Genomic DNA, 27,323 nt, shown 5'->3' with positions numbered 1-27,323 from the left:
CCCCCCGCTTCAACAGATGGAACAGTGCCACTGGGGCTTTCAGCCCTCCCTGCAGGGAAATATGGACGTGGGGTGTGAGGCTGGAAGACTTGGTGGGCCTCCTCCAACCCTTCTTATCACCAGTGATGCATCCATCCTTCCGCCAGCTCTGGGGGAGGGGCACTGGCACCCATCATCCCATCTGAGGAAACCAAGGACCAGAAAGCCCAGAGCTCAAAGATCCCAAGCCCATGGCTCCCAAACCCACCAGCCCTGGGCCTCCCTTCTCTAGGCTTTGACCCAGCCCATCCTCCTGGTTAAGCCTGCCCTCTTCTTTCCCAGGAAGCACACCCAGAGCCCAAGGTGGGAGGGCCAGGGAGAGGGGACACAGGCCCTGAAGGGTGAGGAGGGAGCAGAGGTGAGGAGGAAGAGACTCATGCACAAGTGTTGTCTTTTATTTCCTTCCTCAGGCAGCTGCAGCTTCCCACCAACACCTCGAAGCACAGGGTGGAGATGGAGGGGTGGGCATGGGGATGACCCTCGGAGCTCCAGGGCCTGGGACTACCCTGAAAGGTGAGGGCTGCAGGAGGCTGGGAGGCTCCCGTGCTGGGTGGAGGAGGAGCCCACCCCCAGCAGTGACAGCAAATCACGGTGGCTACGTGGGCTCAGAGCTCGGCTGGGGGACAAAGGTGGAGAGACAGACACCAACCTCACGACTCAGCTGGTTGGGAGATGGGGGGCCAGATGCTGACCCTGACCCCTGGCAGCACCCACAGCAAATAGGTCTGCATCAATGATTCTGCGTGTGGGGGGGGGGGAGAAGGGTACCTCCGGGGGCTTAAATAAAGGGGCAGGGGGCAAGGGATGCGGCGGGAACAGAGTATGACCGTCTGGCCAGCAGGCCTAGCCTCAGGGGCCCCCGAAGCAGTGCGGAGCCTGCGCTGTGGCTTGCGAGACTCCTTGGCGGGGAGGAGGGAAGGTCTCGCAGCCAACGTCTCGGGCCCCACCTCTCTGGGCTCTTCGCGATCCTCACTGGAGGGCCAAGCTGGGGGAGAGCGGACGGGGCAGGGAGATGGGTGCCAGGGGGCCAGGCGGGCCTAGCGCAGGTCCTCCTCGTCGCCCTGGATCGTCTTCTTGATGCGCAGCAGCATGGTGGTGAGCCACTGGTCCAGCCGGGAGATGGCGTCGTACTCCTTCACCTGTGTGCGCCGGGGGACCGGTGTCAGGAGGGGCGGCCCACCCCGCGCCTGGCCTCGGCTCCCGCCCTGTCACCAATCCTAGCCCACGGTCTCTGTTCCCAAGAGCCTCCAGGCGTGTCCCTGTCAGCCTCAGTCCCCGAGGAGGAGCAAGGGGAGGCGTGGGCCCCAACCCAAGCCGGGGTGGCTCCCTTCTGTGTCTTTACTGGCCTGGGCGTGAGACTTCCCTTGGGGGGAAGAAAGATTTTATGGCTGAAAAAAAAAAGTCCAGTTTTCTTGTTTTACGGATGGGAAATTGAGGCCTGGAGACATGACGAAGCGGCGGGATGGACCTGATGAGTTTCGTCTCTGTCATCATTCAGAGGCCTACGATTGGTGATGGGCACCCAGGGAGAGACATGCTTGACAGATACAGTCTGGAGGACCTAATGTGGGCCCAAGCTGGATGTAACTGAGTTCCAGAAAGCTCAGAACAGGGTAAGGAAAGGGAGAAACATCTCCATGGGGCGGTTCTATCGGGGAAGCTGCCAGAAAGGGGGACCCTCCCAATGCTGCCTCTCCAGCACCCTTTGCTCCTCCTCCCTCCTGCTGTCGGGGAGGGGAGAGGGAATGATGCGACTCATTCCCTCCCTCCCTGCACATCCAGGACCACCCGAGGTGCCCGATGTGAGACAGCCTTAACTGCTCACCCAGGGGGACTCTGAGTGGTGCAAAGACCTTGGCCTTCAGGAGCAGACAGATATGGGCTCCAACCCCAGCTCTGGCCCCGAGAGGCCTCAGTGCCATCATCTCTAAAAAGGGGAGAACACTCCCCGCACCTCTTGGGGCTACTTGTGAGGATTCTGCAGCGACTGGAGAAAGGAGTTCATGGCCAGGGGCTGGGACTGGAGATAAAAACGGGTGAAATTGGGCTTCCCTGGTGGCGCAGTGGTTGAGAGTCCGCCTGCCGATGCTAGGGGACACGGGTTCGTACCCCGGTCTGGGAAGATCCCACATGCCGCGGAGCGGCTGGGCCCATGAGCCATGGCCACTAAGTCTGCACGTCTGGAGCCTGTGCTCCGCAACGGGAGAGGCCACAACAGTGAGAGGCCCGCGTATGTCAAAAAAAAAAAAAAAAAAGTGTGAAATTCATGCGACCACATCTGACAAGGGCAGCCACCCCTGCCAGCCACTCACCGCCTCGGTGTAGCTGTCCACGTTCTGTTCCTCGTGGGCGTCTAACAATTTCTGCAAGAGAATGGCAGGCGGGGCTCAGGGGCCCAGGCTGGCCTGAGGCCTGACCTGGATGAGATTCACACACACACTATCTGGGTGAGTGAAAGTCAGGGGGACTCCCATGCTGACAGGAAGGAAGGGGCTGTGTTCCAGCCCTGCCCTCCGCATCACTAACACAGAACATCACGTGTGCACGCGTGCCCGTGTGCGTGTGAGATCCCACAGCCTCCCAGCTCTGCCCCCAGCTTCATCGTTGACTGAATCTTACTTGTCTCATCCAGAAACTGGTGACCCAAATGGCAGACGAGGGGGAAACAAAAGACCCTTGAAAAGTACTGTACAAATCTCAGTGATCGTGCTAACCAGAGCCAAGCCTCCAGACTCCCATCCACACGCCCTGCTCCAAGCGCAGATGCAGGAAAGCGGTGGCCTGAGCCCCCGGCACTCACTTTCATCAGCTTGCACTCCCGGGAGTCGGAGAACGCAGGGAATAGCTCCTCATACTTCTGGACAGCGAGCTGAGTGTCGGCGAGGGTGGAGGGGAGGTCGAAGGGGACAAGTTAATAAAGAAGGGCCCTCGGAGCAGCTGGCCCGGCAGCCGAGGGGATCGGGGGCCGCTCTGGCCCCGAGTCAGCTGTCTGCGCCACCCCCCAGCCTCCAGTGACCCTGGGCTCTGTGCTTGGCGGCAGCTTCACGGAGCTGAGCTCAGTGCAAGGCTGGCTGCAGAGACAGCTGCAGGGGACGGGGGGCGGCAGGGGCCTGGGGGAGGAAGGAGGGTTCCCCAGGCCGGTGCTCAGTGCCTCTCCTGCACCCGATCCACCCAGGGTAGGGGCAATGGCAACAACTGCCTGGTACTGCCTCGTAACAGCACGTCCTATGTGTCAGGCCTGACGCCGGGCACTTCTCACGTTTAACCCTCACGAGGACCCGGGGAGGGTCAAACGATGGTGACCCTATTTTGAAAGTAGGAAACAGATCCAGAGATGGTAGTGACCTGCTCAGGGCACAGGGGACGTGTTGGGGATCTGAACTGGCCTGACCCCAAAGCCCAAGCTCTCACCTGCCCTGCCGGATGCCGGCAAAGGGAACAAGGGTGGGGCTCAGACACACCATGTGGCTGAGAATGGGGCAGCTGGAGACGCCAAGAAATCCCAGACGCCAGGAGAACCCAGCTCCTCTCCCTGGCCATTCTCCAACCCCTCACCCAACCCGGACCCCTCTCTTGCTAAGAAGCCCTGAGAACAAGCGGGTCTGGCATTTAGGCTCTGGTTCAAATCATGACACTGGGAGTCAGAAAGATCTGGAATCCTGGGGCTGCAGTTTACTAGCCATGTGCTTTGAACAAGGGACTCTGGTTTCAGCCTCAGTGTCTTCAACTGTAAAATGGGGCGACCATGGTATCAACCTCATGGGGTGCGGTAAGGACTCAAAAAGTGCTCTCACAAAAGAAAAAGCCTGGCACTGAGCAAGTCGGGAGTTGGAAACTCAAAGGCTACAGGGACTGAGCAAGTGAAATCAGGGATAGAAACAAGCATTTCCTGCTCAAAGGCCGAATGCCAGGGGCCAGACGTGAGTGAGGGGCTTACCCTCCGAAGGGGTTAAGAGGTGACTCGGCCTAGTGACAGACACTGTGCTCCAAGGGCAGTCACCGTGTGTGTGGGGGTGGGGTAAGCTCTGGGTGGGCCCCTGGGCCTGGGCTCACCTTGGCGTTGAGCATGTCGATGCAGAAGTGGCAGAGAGCCGCCTTGAAGAAGTAGTCCTTGGCGCTGTACTTGAGCAGCGGGCTGTCCATGGCATTGGTCCCCACCTGCAGGCACGAGGAGGCGGGCAGCCAGAGGGCCAGGGTCACTGCCAGGCACTTGGGGGCCAGCTGGGAAGTGGGTTTGTTCCCCAGTGGGGCCCTGTTAACCCAGGACCCCGAGGGCAGGGAGAAGAGAGACCAGCCCTGGGGAAGTCAGCAACCGGTCTGTGAGTGAACGAGGACCAGGGCATGATGGGGAGTGGGGGTGTGGCCACAGGGCTGAAGCCAGGTGTCCGTGGGCTTCCCAAGGCGCCCGCGATGGTGGAGGGAGAGGCGGCCGTGCTGTCAGGCCCGACAGGAGGCTGGCACATCGGTGGGCAGAGGGGTGGCAGGCTGCGGGAACATGAGAGGCGGCGCCCGCCCCGCTCTCCTCCGAGGCCAGCTGCCTGCCTTTCTCCTGGCCAGGCTGAGCCCACCAGGGCGGTCGGGCCCCCCCCGCCCCAGCCCTCCCCGCCCAGCAGAGGGGAGCCTGCATACCCAGGGGACACCCCCTCCCAGGCCCCTTCTAGCAGGCTCCTCAGCTGCCTCTGGCTACCCCGGGCCTCGCAATTCTTCCCACTCTCTCCCTGACTCTGGTTCTTCAGAGTTGGCCTCACTCTGGGGCCGCCTGGGAAGTGCCCTGTGAGGAGTGTGGGAAGGGCCCGTCTAGGAAGAGGGTGGTGACACCGCATGGGGTCGTGGGTGGAGAGAGTGTTCAGCCAGGCGGAGCACAGGGTGAGGGCGTGGGGATGACCAAGGGAAGTGCACAGAATGCAGGGGGAGGGCAGGGCACTGGAGAGGATGAGAGACAGGACGAGGGGCACTGGCAGGCAGGATGGGGCGCCATGCCCGCCCCGCCTGCCCCCACCTGTTCGTAGATGTCAATGGCCTTCTGATACTGCTCCAGCTGCGCCGCGTAACCAGCCACCTTCAGCAGACACTTGTTGGCAGAGCTGAATGGGGCAGAGAGAGGGGAGGGAGGTCGGTGGTAGCAGGGTCTGGGGCCCTCACCGAGGGGCTGGGGCGGGCAGGAGGGGTACCTGTTGGACTCCTCGCCTTTGTAGTAGTCTGCAGACTGCTCATAGTGGGCGATGGCCTGGGGAGACACGGGCGGTGGGGGGAGGGCGAGGGGCCAATGCAGCCTTCATCACCTTTGGGCGCAATATGGCCTGGGACTCACCGGAGCCCTTTACCCAGGCTCTGCCGGTGCCCCATGCTCCTGTCCTGGTCTCAGAGGACTGGCCTAGGCAGCCCTCCCTGGCCACTGGCCTGGCCCCACCTGCCACTGACCTTCTCGATGTCCACCAGCTCCGTCTCGTAGATCTCAGCGATGGAGATGTGGTGCTTGGCCGCGATGGTGAACCGGCCCTGGGTGAGACGTGGGAAGGAGCCCTCAGGACGACGGGCATCCTGAGTGCCCCGTCCCAGCTCAACCACACCCCTCCGGGTCCCCGAAGCTGGATCCTCAGCCCTCAGCCGCCCCTGGGAGGGGAGGTGTGCAGAAGAAGGTCCCAAGAGACAGAGGGGCACGGGGCTTAAAAGGGAGGCTCTAGCATGAGCGGCCTGGGTCCCAGTGCTGCCCTGACTGGGTGACAGTGGGCATGTCCCTCCACATCCAGTCTCCATGGGGACACAGGCAGATGGAGCAACACCGAGGTAACGTTTGCACAGGGACTTGCCAGAAGCTCTGGCCCAAGGAGGCATGTGACAGATGGTCCAGAGAGGCGGAAGGACCAACCCAGAGCCACCTGGTACAGGCTCCCCGCTGCCTAAGAGACAGCCTCCCTCCCGGCCTCCCTGTCCCGTGTGGCCACACATCCCTTCTCACAGGTCAACCCCTGCTCCAGCTTCCCCTGCAGGCACCCAGGGCTTTCCCCAAGGATGCCTTCCAGCTCCCAGAGGGGCTGAGCACCTCCTACCTGTCTCCACCCGGTGGGGGTCCAGATGCCTGGCCCGCCACTCACATACGAGCCTGGTCCATGGCTACCTCCTTGCTGAGGGCAGCAGGAAGGGGCAAGGCCCTGGGCTCAGCCAGGACTAGTTTTGGGTCTCAGCGACTCCTGTTGGTAGGTGTGGGGCCCTGAGCGAGTCACGTCTCTTGTCTGGGACCCTCTTTCCTGACTGTCAAACGGGATGACAACAGTGCCCACCTCACGGGGCTGCTGTAGGGGAGACTAAACCACCCAGCTCAGAGCATCTGCCTCAATACATGGCAGCTGCCACCACTGCTATAACGACACTACTACAGCACGGCCCTGGACCCGGCAGGAGGCAGGGCCCACGCTCCTGCCCAAGGGAGGGGTCTGACAAAGGTAGAGTGCGAAGGGGCAAAAAGTGGAGTTGACAGGAGCCAGGGCCTGGCTTTGGTCCACTGTCCTGGCTCCCTGGCCTCAGGCCAGCAGCCGCCTCTCTGGACCTCATCTGTCAATGGGGATGCTCCCTGGGGCAGGGCAGGGGCTGAGCTGACTCTGGGCCCTGCCTACCCTCCCCAAATCAAATGGGACGCTGGCGGCGGGTGTCTGGGTAAAGGGAAACGCACCGGATACGCGAGGACCCCAACAGCAGTGACGTCTACGAGTGAGGACAACGACGGCCTGTGGGGGGCCAGAGGCAGGACCTGGGGAGGGGCCGCCAGCCCCTGTGACGTGCTGGGAGCTGCCACCAGGAGCCAGGCTGGTGAGCAACTGCGTGAGGACCCAGCCAGCCCAGCCCGGCTCCGGTGACACCCCTCACCCTGCCAGTCTCCCGCCTGCTCTCAGGGCCGGAGGAGGAGAGGGGAGGCTGGGGCAATATGGTAGGACTTGGAACGGGGTGGACAGGACACGCAGTGACCCTTACCATGTCTGTGTATATCTCAATTGCTCTCATCAAGCAGTTAATGGCCTCTGGGGAGAGAAAAAGGAAGGCAGGGAGGAGAAATGAGAAGGTGAAGTCATTTCAGCAGAGGCCGAGGAGAGGAGGAAGGTGCAGGGCTGCACTGGGAGAGGCCAGGGCTACGCACCTGAGCAGGGAGGGAAGGTGAGGGGATCCCCGAGATGCAGGAAACCTGGTCAGGCTAATTTATTCTGCTGTGACTTGCCGGGCACATGCTTCCAGGGGAGCCCTGCTGATACAGCTGCCCTCTCCCTCGGGCCAACACGACGCCACCACCTTCCCAGCAACCCCTGGGACAGGGCATAGCCAGCTGGTGGCCAGACTCCCGTGAGTGTTTTGGGCCAGACCTGCCAAGGCCCTGCCCTTGAGGATGAGCTGCCGGCAGAGGCAGCAAAGGCTGACATCGGAGGAATGGCCAGGGCCCACCTGGGCTCTGCCACCCTTTCACGGTGGGACCCTGAACCAGCTGCATCCCCTGGCCTCCGTCTGCGGCAGGAGGCGGCTGGGTGCTGTGATGCTGAGGCCCCTGCGGTTGGGGTCTCCACTATCCTGCCCACATCCCAGCCTGCAGCAGAGCCCTCTGCACCCTTCTCCGCCTGGCACTGCTGCCTGCTGGCTCCTCAAGCCACAGGTTTCACCGACAAAACACACACACTGGGGTGGCACCTGGGAGGAAGAATTGGGGTACCTTTGTTGTACCACCTTTTGCAAGTTTTTAAATTTGGGAAAGGCATTTTTTTTTTTTTGACAAGTTATTTGGAGGATAGAGAGAAGCATGAGTGGGTGGCATTTTCTAGCAGATAGAGATGAGCTCTCGGGTGGATTTTTTTTTAACACCGTTTTAATGCATCTCAGGAGGAAAGGGTGTTGGGGGAGATGGAGGGAGACGGACAGAGAACCTGGACAGACCACAGCAGGTGGGCTCTGAGCTGGGGCAAGGTTGAAAATTCACCCCACAGTCCAGCATTTGTAAGCCCCCGGTCTGCCGCTGGGGTCTCCAAAGTCAGCAGGGCCCACTGGGCTGAGATGCTGCAAAGAAACTGCAGGCCCAGTGTCTGCTCTCAAGGGGCTAATGGTCTCGTCACGCAGGGAGACATGTGAACAGAGGCTCTTAGGCCCAGACCTGTGGCTGGCCCTTCAGGGAGCCCACAAGCGCCCTCCCCAAATTTACAGCCCACAAGGGGGTGTCTGTGAGCACTACTCTGGGGGAGGGAGGATTGGTAGGTCGGGTCCAATTCTGAAAGCCCCCTCGGGACCCCTAAAATATTCAGAGAGCGTACATCACTGGGTCAAGGTTCTGAGGCTGACGGGGGAAGCCTGAGGCAGCAGGGAAGAGGGAAAGAAAGCAAAAAGGGGCAGAGAAGGGGAAAAGGGAGAGAGCACCACAAACAAATACAGCCTGAAGCAGTGTTACTTTAAAACACACACACAGATTTTGTGATAGAGCATTTCTGGAAGTAACTGACGAGCTGGCAACCCAGTGGTAAGGAGGATAAGGAACCAGGGGTAGGGCTGCAATGCGTGAGCTGTGCACACCCCACCCTGCTCCATTCTCCACCCAGGGGGGCGGATGCGCCCAGCAGGTCCCCCCTGCAAGCGACTCACAGGCTCCCTCTCCTGGAACGATGGGGCACACAAGCGGGCACCTACGGGCAGAGTGGCAAAGGTTGCCCGGGTGAGGTTAGCAGCCCTGGAGTGGGAGGCCGGAAGCTCCCCTGGCAGGACAGGCTTCCCTGCAGCGGCTGCCCCGGGCCTGCTGGCACTGGCCTGGAGTGTCGTCAGCAAGACGGCCCTTGCGGTGGCAGTAGGGGAAGAAGGCTTACCCGCAGGCAGCAGCATGGATTCACAAGGTTGAGTCCCCTCGCTCCAGGACAGCTGTCTCTGAAAGCAGCAGGCTGCCAGCTGCCACCCCAGCCAGAGCACTAGCGGATTACCTGCTAACATACTGGCTAAACCAGCTTATCTCCGGTCACCAGGACCCCGGGGGCGAACAGCCCACGCACCCCGGCACACCTGCCCCCGACCAGCCACCTGCAGAAACCAGGAGCCAGAAAGGGGCTCTGGGAATGATCCAGCCCCAGAAGGTGGGCAGGGAGGGCTGAGGCCCAGAGAGGGGAAGGTGCTGGCTTAGGGAGACAGGTCTCCTCAGTACAAGGGGGCAAATCGCAGAACCCCACGAAGAAGTGGAATGGGTAGAAGGAAGACGCCACGTGTCTGGTACACAGCAGGTACCCAGTGAGGCTGGCAGTGAGGTTGGGGGAGCACATGGGGGAGGGCAAGTGGGGGTCTGGCCACTGCCCTGCCCTGGGTGCACGTGTGCGCACACATGCACCCCTGGGCCCAGCTATCAGGCGGGCAGGGTAAGAGGCCTCCCTGGCCTGAGTCTACCCATAGCAGCCGGCAGTGGCTGAGAACCAATGACAGCTGTGGTCATCACCTCCCCCCTCTGCCCTCAGCCACCAAGGAGGCAGCAGGCCACCCTCGGCCCACACTCAGGGCAGACTCGCAGAGGGAGAGCGGTGACAGGCGCCTAATCGCTTCCTTCCACCCTGGCAGTCCCAGGCACAGGCTCAGCTGCCTGTCGGTGGTGGGGAGGGGGGCGTTTCCAGGACTCCTGTACGAAGTGCTGACACAGGGCGAGGCCTCTGAGGCAGGTGAGGCAAGCAGCGAGGCCCCAGGGAGCTGGCCACCTGCCTGGGGAAACGGGGCAGTGATCCACATGGGCCCTCCGGCTCTGCTTCACACGGCAAGCGGCCAGGGGTGGAGGCAGGGGGTGTCCAGCCCAGGCTCCCATCTGATGGGAGCCGAGGGCTGCTCCTTACTGGATGTTTGTCCCACGCAAGGGGCTGTGCTGGGCACGTCTGTGCTTTACCTCACATGTGGTCTCTGCTTTCCCAGACCAGGGAGTGGAGACTCAAAAGATTAGGTGTCTCCCCGAGGTCACAGGGGAGCAGGCTCCCCCGGGCCTCAGAGACCACAGTGAGCCCCACCCTCCTTGACTGGGGTGGGCAGTCGAGATGCGGTGGTGTGGGGACGCTGCTGCTCCAACACCGCTCCCGGCTCAGCACCAAGAAGCTGGAGCTCCAGACGGCACCGCTCCGGGCTCTGCCCACACTAGGCTCTCCCCTGTGCCACAGTGCCTCCTGTTCCCTGAGAGCCACCGCCAGTACCAAATCCACCCCTTCCCACCCTCAGCATCCAGGGCAGAGAACCAGGCTTGCTGATCTGATCCCTAGAGAAACCAAGTTGGCCTCTGAGCCCCAAGATGGGCACGTCACCACACCTAACCACTGCTGCCTTCCCACCGACGCCTCAGCCACTCTCCACGCTTCCAGAGGCTAGGCACCGGGCCACACCCCAGACCCGGGCCCTAGCACCCCCCACACACCCTGCAGAGCATCGCTGCTAGCTGAAAAGGCTCAGGTCAAAAGCTGGGGAAGGACGCGACATCACGGTGCCAGGTGGGACCTGTCCCCCGGAAGCACAGGGGCTTGTTTGAAGAGCAAGTGGCGCTGTGCACATGCCATGAAGCCTGGCCTCAGCTCCCGCCCCAGACATCAGTCCTTCCAGTCACTCTGGAGCAGCAGCTGAACGTCACAGATGCTAGGGCAGCATCTGCAGGTCGACCAGTTTCCCAGAGAGAAGGCAGGCTGGGGGTGGGGGCCCTCTGCAGGGGACGCACAGACTTCCCTGGGTGATTTGAGCTGAAAACAAACCCAAGGTCACCCTGCGTCATCATCACATCACCACATGGCCTGCTGTGGCCCAGCGCTGCCAGCCAGGTGCACTTAGCTTTGTGCAGAGCGACGACGGCCCACCCAGTCACAAGGCCTCCCCTTGGTTCTTGCTGAGCCTGAGCTCACACGTGTGAGACACCCGGCTACACAGGAACCACCCGTCAAGTCTGGGAACAGAGAACAGCTACTTGGTCCACACAGATGTCAAATCCTCCACTGGGAACTAGATGTCCCGATGGCGATAACGAATCCACCACCAATTCCCCAGTGCTGGTGTGTGAACCAGTGCTCACAGATCCTTGGAGAGACCCCCGGGCACTGGTGACAACTGCCCTCTCTTGGGAAGGATAGGCCTTTATCCCAAGGTGATGCATCTCCTTCCTTTTAAAAAAATTAATATTCATATATTTCCCATTCTCTTATGAGTGAATAGTGATAGTAGATGGTCATTTAAAAAAATGAGATTGTTGGGCTTCCCTGGTGGTGCAGTGGTTGAGAGTCCACCTGCCGATGCAGAGGATACGGGTTCGTGCCCCGGTCCGGGAAGATCCCACGTGCCGCGGAGCGGCTGGGCCCGTGAGCCATGGCCGCTGAGCCTGCGCATCCGGAGCCTGTGCTCCGCAACGGAAGAGGCCACAGCAGTGAGAGGCCCGCGTACCGCAAAAAAAAAAAAAAGAGCTTGTTAAAATTAAAAGTTGGCAACCGATGTCTGGCACCATGATTAAAAAATAAAATTCCGGGGAGACGCAAGCGGGAAATAAATAAATAAATAAATAAATAAATAAATAAAAAATAAATAAATAAAATAAAATAAAATTCCGGGCTTCCCTGGTGGCACAGTGGTTGAGAGTCCGCCTGCCGATGCAGGGGACATGGGTTCGTGCCCTGGTCCGGGAAGATCCCACATGACGTGGAGCGGCTGGGCCCGTGAGCCATGGCCGCTGAGCCTGTGTGTCTGGAGCCTGTGCTCCGCAACGGGAGAGGCCACAACAGTGAAAGGCCCGCGTACCACAAAAAAAATAAATAAAATTCCAGCTCCACGAAATCCAGAAGTCTGGTACCCACTGGGTTGCGCTTCTACTTCAGAATGAGCCCGGGGGACAAAAACGGTTTCCTCACAGTGAGTCAGTCCCAAACTGGGCTTCTGTCCCCAGCACGCTCTCATTTTAAGGAACTTGTTCTCTGCAGCTACATCTCTGGGATCGGTTCTCTCTGACCCCATCCCCACCCCCCAGGGGGTAGGGAAGCCAGGTTAGGATAATTTCCGCTCCTTTTTCGGCAGCAACTCCTACCTGGCTGGTCTCTGAACCCCCTCCCACCCCCTCTCGCATGTTAATTCTGACAACAGAACAGACTTTCCTCTCTCCTTGGCATGCGGTGGGTCTGAAATGTAACTCCCACTCCCAAATGCTCCCAGGCTCCAGGAGGGGAGGGGAGCGATCAGCTGCAGGCACAGAGCAGAAGGGGAGGCGGAGGCTTGGAGCGCGATGCCAACGCCAGCCGGAAGGGAGCCAATTCTGAAGTTAGAGCGCCAGCGCCTCCAGGCCAGCCTATTGCCTACTATCTTGGGTCGGAAACCTGAGGCCTCCTCTGGGTTGGGGCTCAGCTGGCGCTCTGGGCTGCCAGCTCCAGCAGCCCACAGAGGCCCTCACCTTGGGGGTCGGCTTTCTTGAACGCGTTGCCGGCGTCCACAAAGCAGGTGGCCGCGTCGTGCTTGCTCTGGAGCTGCAGGTGCAGCTGGGCTGCCTGGCAGAAGGCATTTCCGGCAGCTGGAACAGAAAAGGGGGATCCCCGTCTTAGGGGGGGCTCCACGCTTTAGGTTGCTCAGACAGGGCCCGGGGAGGTGGTCGAGCTCTCCAGGGGCAGACAGAGTCCCCGAGAGAGGAAGAGCCTGGCCGGGGTGAGCTGAGGTGCAGGCCTAGACCTTGGGCCTCCTGACCCCAGAGCTGCTGCCCGCACCCCCGGCCCAGGGGAGCCTGGAAACAGCATCCCCGGCAGAGTGCCGGCTGAACGGTGGGATGGGGCTGCTCGCGGGTGCTGGGGAAGAGAGTGGCAATCAGGATACAGCTACCCCAGACCCCCCACTGCCTCTCCCCTTCCAAGACTGACTTCTTCCCGCACGGCCCCCAGCCCTTTCAATCTAACTCCCCGGCTCCCCTGCCTCTGTCCACATGCCGGTCCCTCGTCCAGAGTCGCGGCAGGTTGAGTGGCAAGGAGGCCTCACAATGTCCACTCCCCCAGGGGCTTCACGTCCAGAAAGGGAAACAGGACAGACATGCCACGAACTTGGGAGCATGGGGACCAATGCCCATGGGTGCAGGGAGGCGGAGACCACACCTGAAGCCCAGGCTGTCCTGTACTCAGCTGCGAACTGCCACCTTTCAGGCGCCCTAAGCCATCCTGTTCCCACGTCTCCGGCTCCTAACCTATCTGACTTGTGGGAGACAGCGGGACCCCTCCTCCTCAAGGGGTAGGGGCTGTGCTAACTGGGAACTCCAATGGCCAATGCCAGCTCAGTCCTGAGGCCCCTGCCCTTCGTCCTCCTCCAGCTGAGTCCGAATCACAGAATTCCTGAGCTGGAAGAGGACAAGAGGGCCTGGCCCCCATCCTGTACCTATAGAGCAGGAGGCTAGACAAAGCCACCCAGGTTTTCACTATGCATGATTTCTTTCTTGTTTTTAAGGGCTCCAAACTTGAGTGCAGAATTTCCAGAGAAGTAGTATCATTGGGGGAAAAGTTAAAAATAAAAAAAAGGCCTAAGACTTTTGTTTGAACATTTGGGGGAAGGAGGGAGGTGACAAATTTTAGGAGAGAAGCACCATCTATGCGAGTGAAAAAGAAATATTCTTTCTCTAATGGTACTGTTACCTTAGGAGCATATAAAAATACACATAGGATCTGGCTCTAGGCATAATACATGCTATGAAAGCTTAGGAAAAAGCTCTTCTAATTTTCAGGACACCAAAAATATTCTCAGAAAACGACAGTCCATTCTGCCCTGTGCCTCCACACCCCGCCTTCACAGCCCCATCCCAGGTTTCGTTTCCTTTGTAGTCGGAAAGTTCCTCCCTGGGTTTCAACACTGTCTTTGCTTGATATTCTTGATCCAATCTTGCTGATGTCTGAAGCCATGTTATGAAGTCAGCCCCCAAAGGGCTTGAGCGCTGGCTTTTTGAACCTCTCTTCCAGGCCTGCAGGTAGCTCCCAAACAGATCTTTGGCCCCTTGGACCTCCAGGAGCTCCTCCTTGGACTTTCCTGGCGGTCCAGTGGTTAAGACTCTGAGCTTCCACTGCAGGAGGCACAGGTTCAATCCCTGGTCTGGGAACTGAGATCCCGCATACCGCACCGAGCAGCCAAAAGATTAAAAAAAGAGCCCCTCCCTGCCCACCCACCTCTCCTTGGTGGACGCCGCCCAAGCTCCAGCCTTGCCAGGGTCTGACCATCCCCCTCCTGGCCAAGTCAGAAGGGCCACTCCGCCCACCAACACAGCCTGTGAGAGTCTCAGGAGGCACGTGACCTGGGATGCCCTCTTCCGGGAAGAGGCCCTTCCAGTATACTATGATACTGTCTGTGTGTGTGGGTCTTGCCCCAACTGGAGTGAGAGCACACAGATGGCTGGGGACCTTGTAAGTGCTCCTGAAGTCTGCCAGTCTGTTGACTGGAGTCCTCTAAGGGCTTCCCCTCCCACTCTAGAGGGAGGGGTGCTGCTAATAGGAGTGGGAAATGGAGCTCGCAGCTGCCACCGTGCTGGGCTGACTGCTCTGCGTGGGGACGACTGATCTCAATGAACCCACATGACAGCCCCGCAGGGTCAGGACCGTTCCTTTCCCTGTTGCCGTGCTAAGGAGGAAACAGTTTTGGAGAGGCCAGGTAACCTCCCTGGGGTCACGTGGCCAGCCTGAGCTGTGACACAGATCCAAGTCACTCTGGCTCCAAAGGTCAGGAAGCCACATGGGGCAGGTTAAGCCCTCCAGCTCCAGAGTCAGAGTTCTGGTTTCTGAATTCTGCTTCAGTCACTCACTAGTCGTGGCGTGTTGGGCAAAGGGCTGGGCCAAGCCTCAGTTTCCAAATCTGTGAAATGGGGATGTTAATGGTACTGACGCTCATGGTGTTGCTGTGATGATTCAGTTAAATAATGCAAGCTTGGTGCTTAGGAGAGTGCTCAATAAATGCAGCCATGATTAATGTTATTATTGGAACCACCTCAATGATCCCCAGCCCAGAATTCAGACTCTGATGGAAGTATTAGGGAACTGCTTCCACGGAAACCTGAGATTCTTTCTTTCTTTTTTTTTAGTAGAAGTATAGGTGATTTACAATATTGTGTTAGTTTCAGGTGTGCAGCACAGTGATTCAATTTTACACATATATCTATTCTTTTTTCCGATTCTTTTCCATTATAGGTTATTACAAGATATTGAATGCAGTTCCCTGTGCTATATAGTAGGTCCTTGTTGGAAACCTGAAATTCTGAATTTAAGGAGAAACCCCTCAAAGAGCTCATAGTCTACATGGGTCTATCTGAATTCAATAATCTATTTATCCTTATCCTCTAAGTTCTCATTCCAAGGCCCTGTGACCCAAGTTGTAAAATAACCCAGTGGGCTCGGAATGACCAGATGGCAGGCCAGCGGGTTTGTAAAGCTGGAGATGGCGTTGGTGGGGGAGCTGCAAGGCTGAGGCCTCAGCCAGGCCTCTGGGACTGGAAGCTGAGGGGAACGAGGAGAAAGAGCCATGGAGGCGCTCTAGCAGGGATCACATACCACTCCAGTTTTTGGCCATCTTGAACATGTTTGCTGCTCTGGCGTAGATTTCACATGCTTCCTCTATTTTGGATGAGCCTCTGGGAAAAGGGAAAGGAAAAACAGGTAAGAGAAAGATCTAATCTGGTATTAAAGAGAAAGCAAGCCAGGACTTCCCTGGGGGTCTGGCGGTTCACTAAGACTGAGCTTCCAATACAGGGGGCACTGGTTCGATCCCTGGTCAGGGAACTAAGATCCCACATGCTGCCCAGTGAGGCCCCCCCAAAAAAGGAAAAAGCAAGCCTTCTGCCCCAGCGACAGTGGAGATGTGTCCTTACATCGCCCGCTGGATGGTGGCCCCAGCCCCAGCATGTCCCCGTGAAGCCAGCTTCCCAAGTCCAGCTACAGCTCAGGCCTCTGCCCGGGCTCAAGGGAGATGGAGCTGGTGGCCCCCAGCCCCCACGCAAAGGCTGGCTAGGCCCTCGTTGGGCAGGTCTGGGCTGGACCCTCATTGTGTGTGTGGGGGCCCTTCCCAACCACCCCCAGGAGCCCTGCCTCTGACAGGCTCCTCCACTTCCTGCTCAGATGCTCGGTGCTGACCACTGGATCCCAGGCTCTCTGCAAATCCCTTTTCCCCACGAGACTGCAAAGCATTCCGGGGGAAGAGTCCATCCTTGGACACCTTGTCCTTTCCTCAATGCCCTAACCCTGTCCCTTGCACACTGCAGCTGTCCAATGAAGACGTCTCAACCCTAAAAGCGTGTTGCTGCCAATTGACGACTAGGCAGATATATAATGATACAGACATATGAAAAAATACTGTTTTTAAATATGTACACCAAAAGTTCCCATTTGTGTTAAAACAAAACAGAAAAAGAGGGTGAGAACAGAAACATACATGTAAACATAGAAGATTTCTGGAAAAATACCACACAAAAAATAGTTAAGAGTATTTTTCTCTAAGGTGGGGTCTGTAGGACTGGGTGCCAGGTGCGGGAGACAGACTCATATCCCTCGTTAGGACTGTCTGGATTTTAAAATCGTCTGCATATTTCCTATTCGAGAAAAAAAATATGTATATATTTTAAATATTAGCATTTACGTTGGGTTCTGTGATCCAGCAATGAATTACATTCCTAGCAATTTATCCTAAGAAACTAAGCAGAGGGACTTCCCTGGTGGCGCAGTGGTTAAGAATCCGCCTGCCAATGCAGGGGACACAGGTTCGAGCCCTGGTCCGGGAAGATCCCACATGCCGCGGAGCAACTAAGCCCGTGCGCCACAACTACTGAGCCTGCACACCTAGAGCCTGTGCTCTGCAACAAAGAAGCCCACGCGCAGCAACGAAGACCCAACGCAGCCAAAAATAAAAATATATAAATAAACTAAAAAAAAAAAAAAAGAAGAAAAGAAAAAACAAAGAAACTAAGCAGAGAAGCTACAAGGATGTTCAGCACAAGATTATTTAAAATGGCAAAATAATGGGAATTCCCTGGTGGTCCAGTGGTTAGGGCTCGGCGCTTTCACTGCCGGGGGCCCAGGTTCAACCCAGGTTGGGGAACTAAGATCCCGCAAGCTGTGAGGCTGCCCACCGGCCACCCCACCCCCACACAAAAAAATAAAGCCACACAAATAAATCATCTTCACTGTCCTAGCCCTCAGCCCTGTGTCAACTGGCCCTGGAACCTTGCCGACACCAGCCACAGAGGGTGAGGGCCTCCGACATAATTCTGGACGCAGTATGGGGAGCACCCCTGCCCTCTGCACTGCTGGTGAGGTAGGGCCAGCGTGCCCACGCTTTGGATGCACATCAGATGTTTGTTATAATAATCAAACCAGAGCCCCGGAGCCACCCTCCCTGGAGATCTCACTCAGCAGGTCTGGGTGGGGCCTGCGATCAAGATTGGTAACAATGGCCTCAGATGATTCAGATGATCAGGCGAGTCTGGGAGGGAAAAAGCTGACCTAGACTGACCTCTTGGGAAGCAGCCACCAGTGACTTGTCCCATGTCAGGTAACATCGGAAGGCAATACCCCCAGGGCGGGCTGGCAGGGTGGCTGGGACTGGAATCCTGGCTTCCTGAATCCAAATCGCACCAGGTAAGCTGCTTTAGATGAAAAGTCTCCCCTCTGCCTTCTGGGGCTGTGCTGACACTGCACCCACCCTCTGCTGTCCCCAGAAAGCAGCCCTGAGGGATGTGGTGACACACACCTCCCATACTCCACCCTGCTGGGTTCCCCCATCTTCCCACCACAGCTGCACGAGACGCCTTGGGCCTGGGGCCCCTGTTTGGAGTGAACCCACTCCTGGCCCTGGAGAGGTGAGGAACTTTCACAAGTTTTGGGCAGAAGAGATTTCAGAAGGGTCCCTGGGGGCCAGGCTACAAAACCCCCTGGGGGATCTTCTCTGGAAGGTTCTCTGAAAGGAGTCAGGTGCACTCACAGGCCGAACCACAGATCTGCCCACCCCATGGATCCCCTAGCGCATCCTTCCCTTCCTTGTGGGTGCAATTAAATCCTCTCCAGACCCAGACATTCTCTGAAAAAGCTCAGGTTCCCGGAGGAGCAGAAATGGCCCATCCCACCACGGAGAGGCCCAAAGCCCGGTGATAACAATGAGCAGAGTCAGCCTCAGCTGGCTTGTCGCAGCTCAGTGGGACGGGGCAGACTCAGAACACAAGGCCTGTCAGCTGCTGGGCTGAAATTCTATGATCCCAGACTAAGCTGGGCCAACCCCGTGCTGGCTCACTGATTCTAACTGCGGGTGGAAAAGCCAGAGGGATTAACATCTGTTCAGGCCTCCAGGCCTGCCTTCTCCTTCCCCTCAAAGCTTGGGTCCTGGCCACTCCCATGACCAGGTGATGACAGGAGAATCTCTGGAGCTCCAGCCTCTTGCTTTAGAGATGGAAGTGGAGTCATCAAAGGGGAAAGTAATATGGCTCGGGTCCCTGGCAAATCCTGAAGGAGAAACCATTCACATAGCCATTTATTCAACTGGGGAGCAAATATCGGAGCATTTATTATGTGCCAGGCACTGCAGGTAACAGTAGCAAACAAAGGAGAAGGGCCTGACCCTCAGTGAACAGGACATCAGCAAGACAACTGCAGAGGGACCGGGGGACGAGGGGCTTCTCTGAATGGGCAGGTCAGGGCAAGCTGCTGTGACTATGTGAGATTTAAGCTTAGTCCCCAGAGATGACGAAGGAGCCATCCATGTGAAGCGGGAAGCACATTCTAGGCAGCAGTCACAGCACGTGCAAAGGCCCTGAGACAGAAACAAACTTGGCCAGTTCAAGGAAGAGAAGGGGACCAGGATGGCTATGGTCCAGGGAGTGGCAGGCATTGAGGCTGGAGAGGTGGACGGGGGACCCCATGCTGGAAGCAAGGACAAGGGTTTAGGCCCTATAATAAGGAGCGTTCTGCAAGGAAAGAATGGGCAGAAGGAAGAAGAGCCCAGCTACTCTGCTTTTCCAAGCTGTCTCTGCATGTGATAAACCTGCATTGTTTACTACAGGATTTCTCTCCTTGGTCAGGTCACTTCAGGTCACTTATCTAAGAGTGGCCTCCCCAACAAAACCCACAAACTCGCTGAGGGAAAGAAACCAGGCCTCCCTCGGACCCCTGCACAAGGGCCAGAGGGGCTAGCTGGCCCTGCATCTTCTGAAGAGCCCAGGTGGCAGCGCCTGTGACAGCTGACTGTCCCTCCCCCCACCGATCCCCCCAAGCTGCCTCTGCTCCGTCCTTCCCATCACACAGCTCCGAGCCACACTGGGAACAGAGGGAACTGGTTTGGGCCAGGCTGGTGCAGGGCTGTCTATAATTACCCCACTCAGCTTTGCTTTCTCCCCTCCGCAAGGCGGAGGAAGCAGTCTCAGGTCTCCCAGGCACAGCCACCATCCTCCAGCGGCTGCCATATGGAGGGAAGGGTGCGGTGCCAGGCATGCACAGATAGCCCGGTGGGACCCGGGCCAGGGGGTCCGCAGGGCAGAGTCTCAGCCTCCCTCCTTCCTTTCTCCATCCCCTGGGCACTTCCCGGCTCCCAGAAACAAGCCACCCACCCAACCTGCAGTCTCCTGAGGGCCTCAGAAGGCAAGGCAGGTGGAGTAACTCCCATGTTAGGTCCCCGACACTCCCTAAACCCCTGTCCTTCTGCGGCGCCATAGACACCTGCCCTCAGCCCCCTCCTCGGACTGAAGGTCCCCGGGAAGAATGGACCCAAGGGCCGGTCCGGCCCCGACCTCCTCTCCTTTGCTGTGCATCCTCACGACTCATTACAGTGGCCTGCCAGGTGCCACCTGAAGCAGCACAGAGAACCTCACAGTCACCCTCTAGGTATGACCCTGGCTTACAGAGGAGGAAGCTGGGGCTCACAGTGGTGAAGGGGCTGGCCCAAGCCGATGCTGCCGGGAAGCGGCAGGGCCGGGGAACCTGCCCTGCCTCTTGCTCACCCTGTGATCCAGGAAGCTTCCTTCCCTGTGTCCGAGAGAGTCTTCTGGAAAAGGAGGGGGCGCACAAGCTCCCTGCCTGCTCCAGCCTCTCCTGTCAATTAAACAGCCAGCGCTGCTCAGGTTTCCCTCACCTGAGGAGTAAATGCTGCTCTCAGCTGGATCCAGCCTGAGCAGCCTCGAGGCCCCGAGGGAGTCATTAAGCCAGCCCCCCGCTGAGCCCTAGCCCACCTCACAGAGTGGCAGGCTGAAGGTACATCAGAAAACAGAGAGGCCCCTGGCACTGGGAGCAGCGGCCCCCCCAGCCTCGCCCCTCTGCCGACTGCACCGGGGCTGGCAGAGCCAGAGCCGCGGGGTCTCTGGGCATCTCTCGGCCTCTCCTCCTACATCGCCCACGAGCGCTAAGCCCCTTGCTGCCCCTCTGGCTCTGCGGTGCATCGAGCTCCCGTAGGGCCCCAGGAACGACGGAAGAATCCAGTATTACACACTAACTGCCCAGCTCTGAAATGCCTGGACGGGCAATGGGGAGAGAGAGAATGCACTTGGGGGCCGAGAGACCTGGGCTGAGGTCAGCCTTGGGCACTTTGCTAGCTGTGTGGCCTTGGGCTAGTGATCCCTGAGCCTTGGTTTCTTTATCTGTAACACAGAGACAATGAGCCTGACCTGGGAGGCGTCTCGTGAGGATGAGAAGGCACAGTACCTGGCACACAGCACAGTGAGGCCCGGAGCAGGCGCTCAAACAGCTGCTATTATATGAAGGAGGAGAAATACACCCCAAGGGCTGCCGGCCACCCGGCAATGGGAATTCTAGAGTCGCTTGGGGTGGGTGGAAAAATCGAGGACCACAGTCAGGCAGGCCTGGACTCCGGTGCTGGCTCGTGGTGCCCCAGCCTCTGCTTCCTCAGCTGTAAGTGGGGATAAGACACCACAGCCGGCAGGCCTGCTGAAGGCACAAGGAACACCCCCTGCCCCCGCAGGCAGCAGCCAGGAGAGCGCCTGCCACACAGCAGGTGCTCAGCCAACGAGAGCATCACTCGCGTCAGGCTGGCGGAGAGAGCAGGTTCTGGAAATGTTCTCCTTTCGCATCGCAGTGTGGGCTTCATCGCCTTACCTCCAGATTAGCTAAGTGGCGCCCCTCCCCTGGCTTCCACAGAGCCGGGGGCCTCCCACCTACCCCACCCACTGAACACCACACTGATGGGGCTGGTTCCCGGGCCATCGCCCTCCTGCCCGTGAGCTCAAAGGCAGCGGCCACGCCTCCCACACGGCCCAGCAGGCCTTCCCATGGTTCTTACACGGATGCCCTCTGCAACCCAACAGGATTCCTTCATCCCAGCCAGAGCGCCCAATGGTTCCTATTCTTAAAAGATGTTTTGGAAAGACCCTTGCCTCTCAGTAGCCCCACTCCAAACAGGAGTGTCGAAACCTCTGTGTGAGCAGACAGCAGGGTCCCATTCATCAAGAGAGGCAGAACCCTCAGACTGCAGGGAAATGACAGCCGGCTTCCCTGGAAGCCTTGTGTCCCCTCAGGAAAGCCTCCACTCTGAGCCCGGGCAAGAGAGGCTGAGTTTGAAGTTGTGGATCTTGGCAGCTGGCAGGGGACAGCGAGTCACCTCGGTGCCCAGCTCACCGGCACCCCGGGGTCCTGCGTGCTCTGCAGGTGGAGGGTGGTCTGGAAGCCGGCACTCCTCAGCCAAGGGCCCAGGGGGGTCCTGGATGGGGGACACCTACCCGGAGGACCTTGGCCGCAATCTCTGCCTCAGGAAAGCCAGCCTCCGGGCTCCCAGGGGTTGCTGGTGCCCAAGAGCGGTTCAAGCAGGAACTGTGTCAACATTTGATCTGCAGGCTGCTGTTTGTGCACAGAAAGCACCCCGTTATCTCTAGTTCTCCAGCGCCTTGGGCTCAACTTCCAATCACAATACCCAATACTAATAGTAAGCACTTAATAAGCACTCACCAGGGTCAGGCACCATGCTCGCAGCGCTTCACATGCATAACCTCATTCTCTCCTTAGGACAATCCTACGAAGTAGGTATTACTATGATCTTCAGTTCAAAGAAGAAGAAACTTAGCTAAACACACTGGTATCTGAGTGGAAAGAAGTTTTTATTTTGGATTTGGGGGAAGGGGTCACGGGGAGATGTCAGGGACGAGAAAAAGCACCAGGAACAGAACCACTGTTTGGAATCTGCGCAATCCCGAAGGGGTACAGCAAGAAGTCTGGATCCCTCGGGAGACAGGCAGCAGGAAGGAAGAAAAAGCGCATCTTGCATCTCCCCTCTCCTTTTCCACAACTGCATCGTCTTTGGGAAATCGCCACCTTTCTGCTTCCAGAGCAGAAGTCTGGGCTGCTCTCCCATCTCCTGAGCCCTGGCTGGGGAGCTGAGGAGGGGAGGGAAGGTACAGAAGCAGCTTGGATCTGTGAGCCGGCTGGTACAGCCTCCCTCCCAGGCTGCTGGTGCACCAAAGCCCCCTAGTGTCTGGCAGCCCAGAAACAACGAAGAGCAAAGAAGGCCTTAACAGCCAAGGTGACGGGGCTGCCCCCGATCCCAGGCGGGAGCAACCCTCCTTGGCCCTTTTGACATGAGCAGAGACCTCTCAGTTTGGGCTGCTGTCATCGCTGAGGTTCCTGAAAGGGGAAGGAGGAGCAAGAGGGACAAGCTGAGCCCCAACACTCCCCGCTCCAGTCCTCGGAAGCCACAGCGGGTTGTGAAACGCTGAACCCCAGCAACCCCGGCTCCAGAGGGAAGGTGTCAGGAGTGGTTCCCGCCCATGAGGCAAGTCCTCTCGGGCCGGCCCCTCCGGCAGACAGGCTCCGGTCAGGCGGGTCTCGGTCTCCGTCTGCATCCCTGTCCTGTGCGCTAGCCTTGCACCATGGCAACCGCTCTTGGAGCTGAAGGGTCTGGGATGAATACACCTGCTCTTTCTTTCAGATGTTTGGAGAAAACTGCCACGTGAGTGGGGAAGATGGGGGAATCAGAGGAAGGAAAGCTCCCTAAGACGCCTAGTTAGCCAACATCCTCCCTAAACGGAGTGCCCAGAAATGGGCCCGAGCATCAAGGACAAACTTCGTGTGGCAGCAAGAGGGCTTTGGGATCAGACAGGACAGTGTGTGAACGCGATCTCCCACTCACCAGAGGACTGGGCAAATATACCAGTATCTCTAAGCCCCCATTTGTCCACCTCCACGGGGATGTCGTGAGGACTACATGTGAGGACGCAGGTAAAGCGCCTGGCCCAGGCCGGACTCAGACTCAGAGTGAGCACTTAATAAACGTTACCAGCTATTATTACTGTCGCTGTCTTCGCTCTCCCCAACACCAGCTGCTGCAGTCCTTTCTACAAGGCACATGCGAACCCTCCAGCACTGGCCCTACTATGGACTGAATGCTTGGGTCCCCCACCAAAATTCATGTGTTGAAACCTGAACCTCCAAGGTGATGGTATGAGGAGATGGGGCCTTTGTGAGGAGATTAGGTCATGAGGGTGGACCCCTCATGATTGGGCTTAGTGCCCTTATTAAAGAGACCCCAGAGAACTAGTTCACCCTTTCCACCGCCCTTTCCACAACGTGAGAACACAGTGAAACAATAGCTGCCTATGAGGAAGCAGGTCTTCATCAGACACCAAATCTGTCAGCACCATAATCTTGAACTTCTCAGCCTCCAGAACCGTGAGAAATAAATTTCTGTTGGTTATCAGCCACCGAGCCTATGCTATTTTGTTACAGCAGCCTGAACAGGCTAAGACAGGCCCCCATTAAAATCCTCAATACTCTCCAACACCTCCTCAAATCCAAGCCCTTTGTCAGAAGACCCTCCAGGACTGGGCCTGGTTCTTGTTCAGTCTCACCCCCTTCTGCCCATTCTACCTTTATGGGCTAACACGGAAGCCCCTGCATTAAACCTTCATCTGGGCCTTGCTCAAACTGTATCCTCTGCCTGAAGCAGTGCTCCCCCGCCAGAGGGTACCCCTGGAACTCCTGTTCATCCTCCCAGATGGAGGTCTCTCCTCTGGGGAGCCATCCCTGTTCCCTTTAGATTTTGGTTCCCCATCATTTCGGGCAGAACCTCCCTTCACACTAGACCTCTGTTCACACAATTCCCTCTGCCTAGAACACCTTCCCCAGCCCCCACTCCCTTAGCATGACCTAGGGTTCCTTGGGGCCCAGCTCACACCTCACCAGAACCTTCCTTCAGCTCATGCAGCTTCCTCTCAGGTCAGCAACCTCCCACAAACGACAGAATCTAGCCCTTAGTCACATTTGACAATTTTGCTTTACTAGTGTTTTAGCAAGCGTTCATCGTGCCTTCCCAACCAGGTGGCAGGTGTTTCAGGGTCTCACTCAGCTGCTCCCTCCAAGCAAGGCCCAACAGCACACTAACCCCCAGTCCAAAGGGACCAGACACCAAAAGCCACCCAGGAAAACCATTACCGAAAGCTGAGCTCTTAGCCCCACCCCAGAACACTGCACTTGAATTTCTCCCCTTGTGAAGGAAGCAGAAACACACATACCCTCTCCCCACTCTTAGCCTCCAAAATAAAACATTTCTCACCTAATCAATACAGGCCATCAGCCCCGGATGTTTCTCCACACCAGGCAATTCTCAGCCAGGTTACTCAAGTTCTTTCAGTAAACATAATCCACCCTCAAATAACAACAAGCGGCTCCCATCTCCTTTCCTGGAAAGAACCCTCCCCCACTTCATTTCTTACCAACCTCCTAACACCATCTCTCCCAATCCCTGGTCCTCCCCGCAAGCCCCTTCCCCAGCCTTCTGGATGACTCTCCCAGCCTCACAGCCCTCCCCAACCTCTGCCTGTCTCTGCTGCCAGGCTCCATGAGGCCCCCTCCTCACAGTTCCTCCTAACTCACTACAAACTCACCCGGCCTACTGCAGCTCTCCTCCCAGGCCGATGAGCAACACAACCCTCCTCAGTCCTCCGCGGCCTTCTTCTCCCTCCACCCGGGGCCTCAAGCCCCCTCCCCTCACCCTATTAAGTCTCCATGGCCCGGAGTCTCGTTCCCAACCTCTTTCATCTCCTCTCTCATTACACCGTTTCTCCCTGCTCTGACCCCCCGATCCCCACTTCTCCCATCAGACCCCTACCTTGATCCCCACCAGCCCCGTACAGGCTCCACACCTGTTTCCTTCCTGGAAGTAACACTAATGGTAGCTAGCACTCTCAGAGTGATAACCACATCCCAGGCTCAATTCTAAGCACTTTACTTGCATTCTTATTCTATACTAGTAACAAACCTGAGATAGATTTCACTAAGCTCCCCTGTAACAGGGAAATTAAACAGCTTACCCAAGGTCAGGAAATGGCAGATACCACTTCAAACCAGGGCTTTTGACACTCCTAAGCCGCTAAAATTCCTCAAAGGATGGCCAGCCAAACAACTTTTACGAGCCAACGTGAACTTTATGTGAAATGTCTTCCGCACTGCAGGTGTTGGCTCTGTCTCCCAGACCCCTTCAGCGGTATCCTGGGCACGCCACTCCCATCCTACTCACAATGCCCACCCAATCCTTACTCAAGGATCACACAGCAGGCCTTCGGCCCCTTTTGGTTTTCTCATCTCCCTCATCTCTCCCTTTTAACCCTCCAGTTCCTAAATCAAGCCTCACCCCACCTTAGTCTCCAGCCTCCCAGTCCAGGCTTCTTCAGAAGCCGTAACTCCATCACCCCAGGGGTTCCTCTGCTCAGATCTCAGGGTGTCAGGTCCCCTTACACTCAGCCGTGACCAAGGCCATACCCATCCCAGACACCTCACACATCTCAGACTTGGGCTCATCATCCCAGGATCACCTTAGCCCTGAGCCCTGAGCCTGAGTTCACACAAATCCACCGCCCCAGGCCTTGGAAAGGTGAAGCCCTCGGGCAGGGGTCCTCAGTCCCAGGGATCCAAGACGCCCGTCTGGGATCCTTCAAATAGGTTCTCCTAGAGCTCCAAAAGGCTTCTTGACCTGGTTGCCCTCCCAGGTTCCCTCAGTCCCGGCAGGCCAGGTACCCTTCAAGACCTGAGACCATACTCCCTCGGCCCAGGTTCTCCACCAGCCCCTTGGCCCATCTTCAACCTGGGTCCCCTTCCTGCCTCCAGATGGTGTCCCCTCGGCCTGGGTGTCCTTAGCCCAGGGCCCTTCTACCATCTGGGACAGACTCTCCTCAAACTATTCTGCCAATGCCACAACCCGGGCACCCCGGCCCTCGGCCGGTGTCACCTCTGCTGCCTTAGACCATGTCACGTAACTCCGCAAGCCGCCCCCACCCCGTCCTCTAGGTTCGAGCCCTTCGTCTCTATCGCCGCCCCAGTCTATGACTCCTCTGTCCTCTCAGTCTAGGTCCCGGCCGGACCCCTCGGCGCGGTTCTTACCCAAAGAGGCCCGAGAAGAAGGACTGTGAGTTCTTCACTTTGCGCTCCGCCTCGGCCAGCAGCGCCATCGCCTCCGCTTCCTTCCCGGAGTTGTCCATGGCGGCCGCAAAGGTACTCATCAAACCGCCCGACCCGGGCCCTCGGAGGACTCAGCTGCGGCCGGGCGGCGGTACACAGGTCAGGAGAGCTTACTGCTCTGCGTTGACGTCGCACCGGCGCGCGCCTCAATGCGGCCCAGAACCACGTGATTCGCACTGGCCAACCAGCGGCGTCGTAGCGCGGCGCGCGCCCCGTCGGCCACGCCCCCGCCAGCCGCCGCGCACCGCCCCGTGACTCACGGCCTCCAATTGGCGACCCGATGCTTTAACGCATGCGTATGCGTCCGCGTACGGCACCCTACTCTCTTCCTGGTGCTACCAGGACAGACCACGTGACTCTGCGTAAGCCAATCGTAGTCCTCACCGCCAAGGACCCGCCTTGAGGTGCTACCTTTCTGGATCCTCCTCCACCAATCAACATCAGCTCTTGGCTCCGTCTGCACTTCCCGGCGGAATTTGGACCGTAGTCAGCTGACCATTGATCCTCACGTGACAGCTCCATGCCGGAAGACACGGCCAATCCACGCCTGGGTTTGACAGTTCCCTTGCGCAGAGTTTAGTCCCCGCCTTCGCTCTTTACCTCCTGACGTTCTCCTTCACTTGGAAAGGCGTAAGTGGTAAGACGGAAGATGGTATCCCTTTTCCTGCGCCCTCTGTCGACCTACGCTGAAATTGGTTTGGGAAGGCCAGTGAAGTAGGCGAACATCATTTTATCGTGCTTTGCTTTCTTGCCTTTCGCAGAAATTACGGTTTTCACAAATTGAAGGTTTGTGGCAACCTTGTGTTGTGCAAGTCTGTCCAAGCTGCGCCATTTCCCAAACAGCGTCGGCTCACTTAATGTCTCACTGTCACGTTTTGGTAATTCTTGCAATACTTT

General features: G+C 57.8%; 1 protein-coding gene across 2 annotated transcripts; it reads right to left on the bottom strand.

Moving 5' to 3' along the window:
• Nucleotides 1-413: 413 nt before the first annotated feature.
• Nucleotides 414-26,573, bottom strand: NAPA (NSF attachment protein alpha). Of its 2 annotated transcripts, XM_022585232.3 has the most exons (11): nucleotides 26,349-26,571; nucleotides 15,546-15,625; nucleotides 12,434-12,550; nucleotides 7,009-7,055; nucleotides 5,461-5,538; nucleotides 5,211-5,266; nucleotides 5,039-5,123; nucleotides 4,093-4,197; nucleotides 2,840-2,908; nucleotides 2,352-2,402; nucleotides 414-1,178 (listed from the first exon to the last, which is right to left on the bottom strand). In XM_022585232.3, the coding sequence occupies exons 1-11, from the start codon at nucleotides 26,465-26,467 to the stop codon at nucleotides 1,077-1,079; spliced, it is 909 nt and encodes a 302-aa protein (XP_022440940.1). In that variant the 5' UTR covers nucleotides 26,468-26,571; the 3' UTR covers nucleotides 414-1,076. The 2 variants fall into 2 exon arrangements, with proteins under 2 accessions (XP_022440940.1, XP_089758776.1); XM_089902650.1 differs by lacking the exon at nucleotides 12,434-12,550 and having other exon boundaries at nucleotides 26,349-26,573.
• Nucleotides 26,574-27,323: the final 750 nt, after the last annotated feature.

The sequence above is a fragment of the Delphinapterus leucas genome, chromosome 20 (assembly GCF_059928025.1).
Source record: "Delphinapterus leucas isolate spDelLeu-1000000601 "Yukka" chromosome 20, BTC_Dleu_Yukka2, whole genome shotgun sequence".
Lineage (NCBI taxonomy): Eukaryota > Metazoa > Chordata > Mammalia > Artiodactyla > Monodontidae > Delphinapterus > Delphinapterus leucas.
This window is presented reverse-complemented; position numbering and strand designations above follow the sequence as displayed.

Excerpts from the sequence above, each read along its gene's own strand:
- NAPA (XM_022585232.3), bottom strand. The coding sequence starts at position 26,467 with ATGAGTACCTTTGCGGCCGCCATGGACAACTCCGGGAAGGAAGCGGAG. Across the intron at positions 15,626-26,348 it reads TTCTTCTCGGGCCTCTTTGG|AGGCTCATCCAAAATAGAGG; the intron begins GTAAGAACCGCG and ends CCCTTTTCCCAG. Across the intron at positions 5,267-5,460 it reads AGCTGGTGGACATCGAGAAG|GCCATCGCCCACTATGAGCA; the intron begins GTCAGTGGCAGG and ends GTGTCTCCCCAG.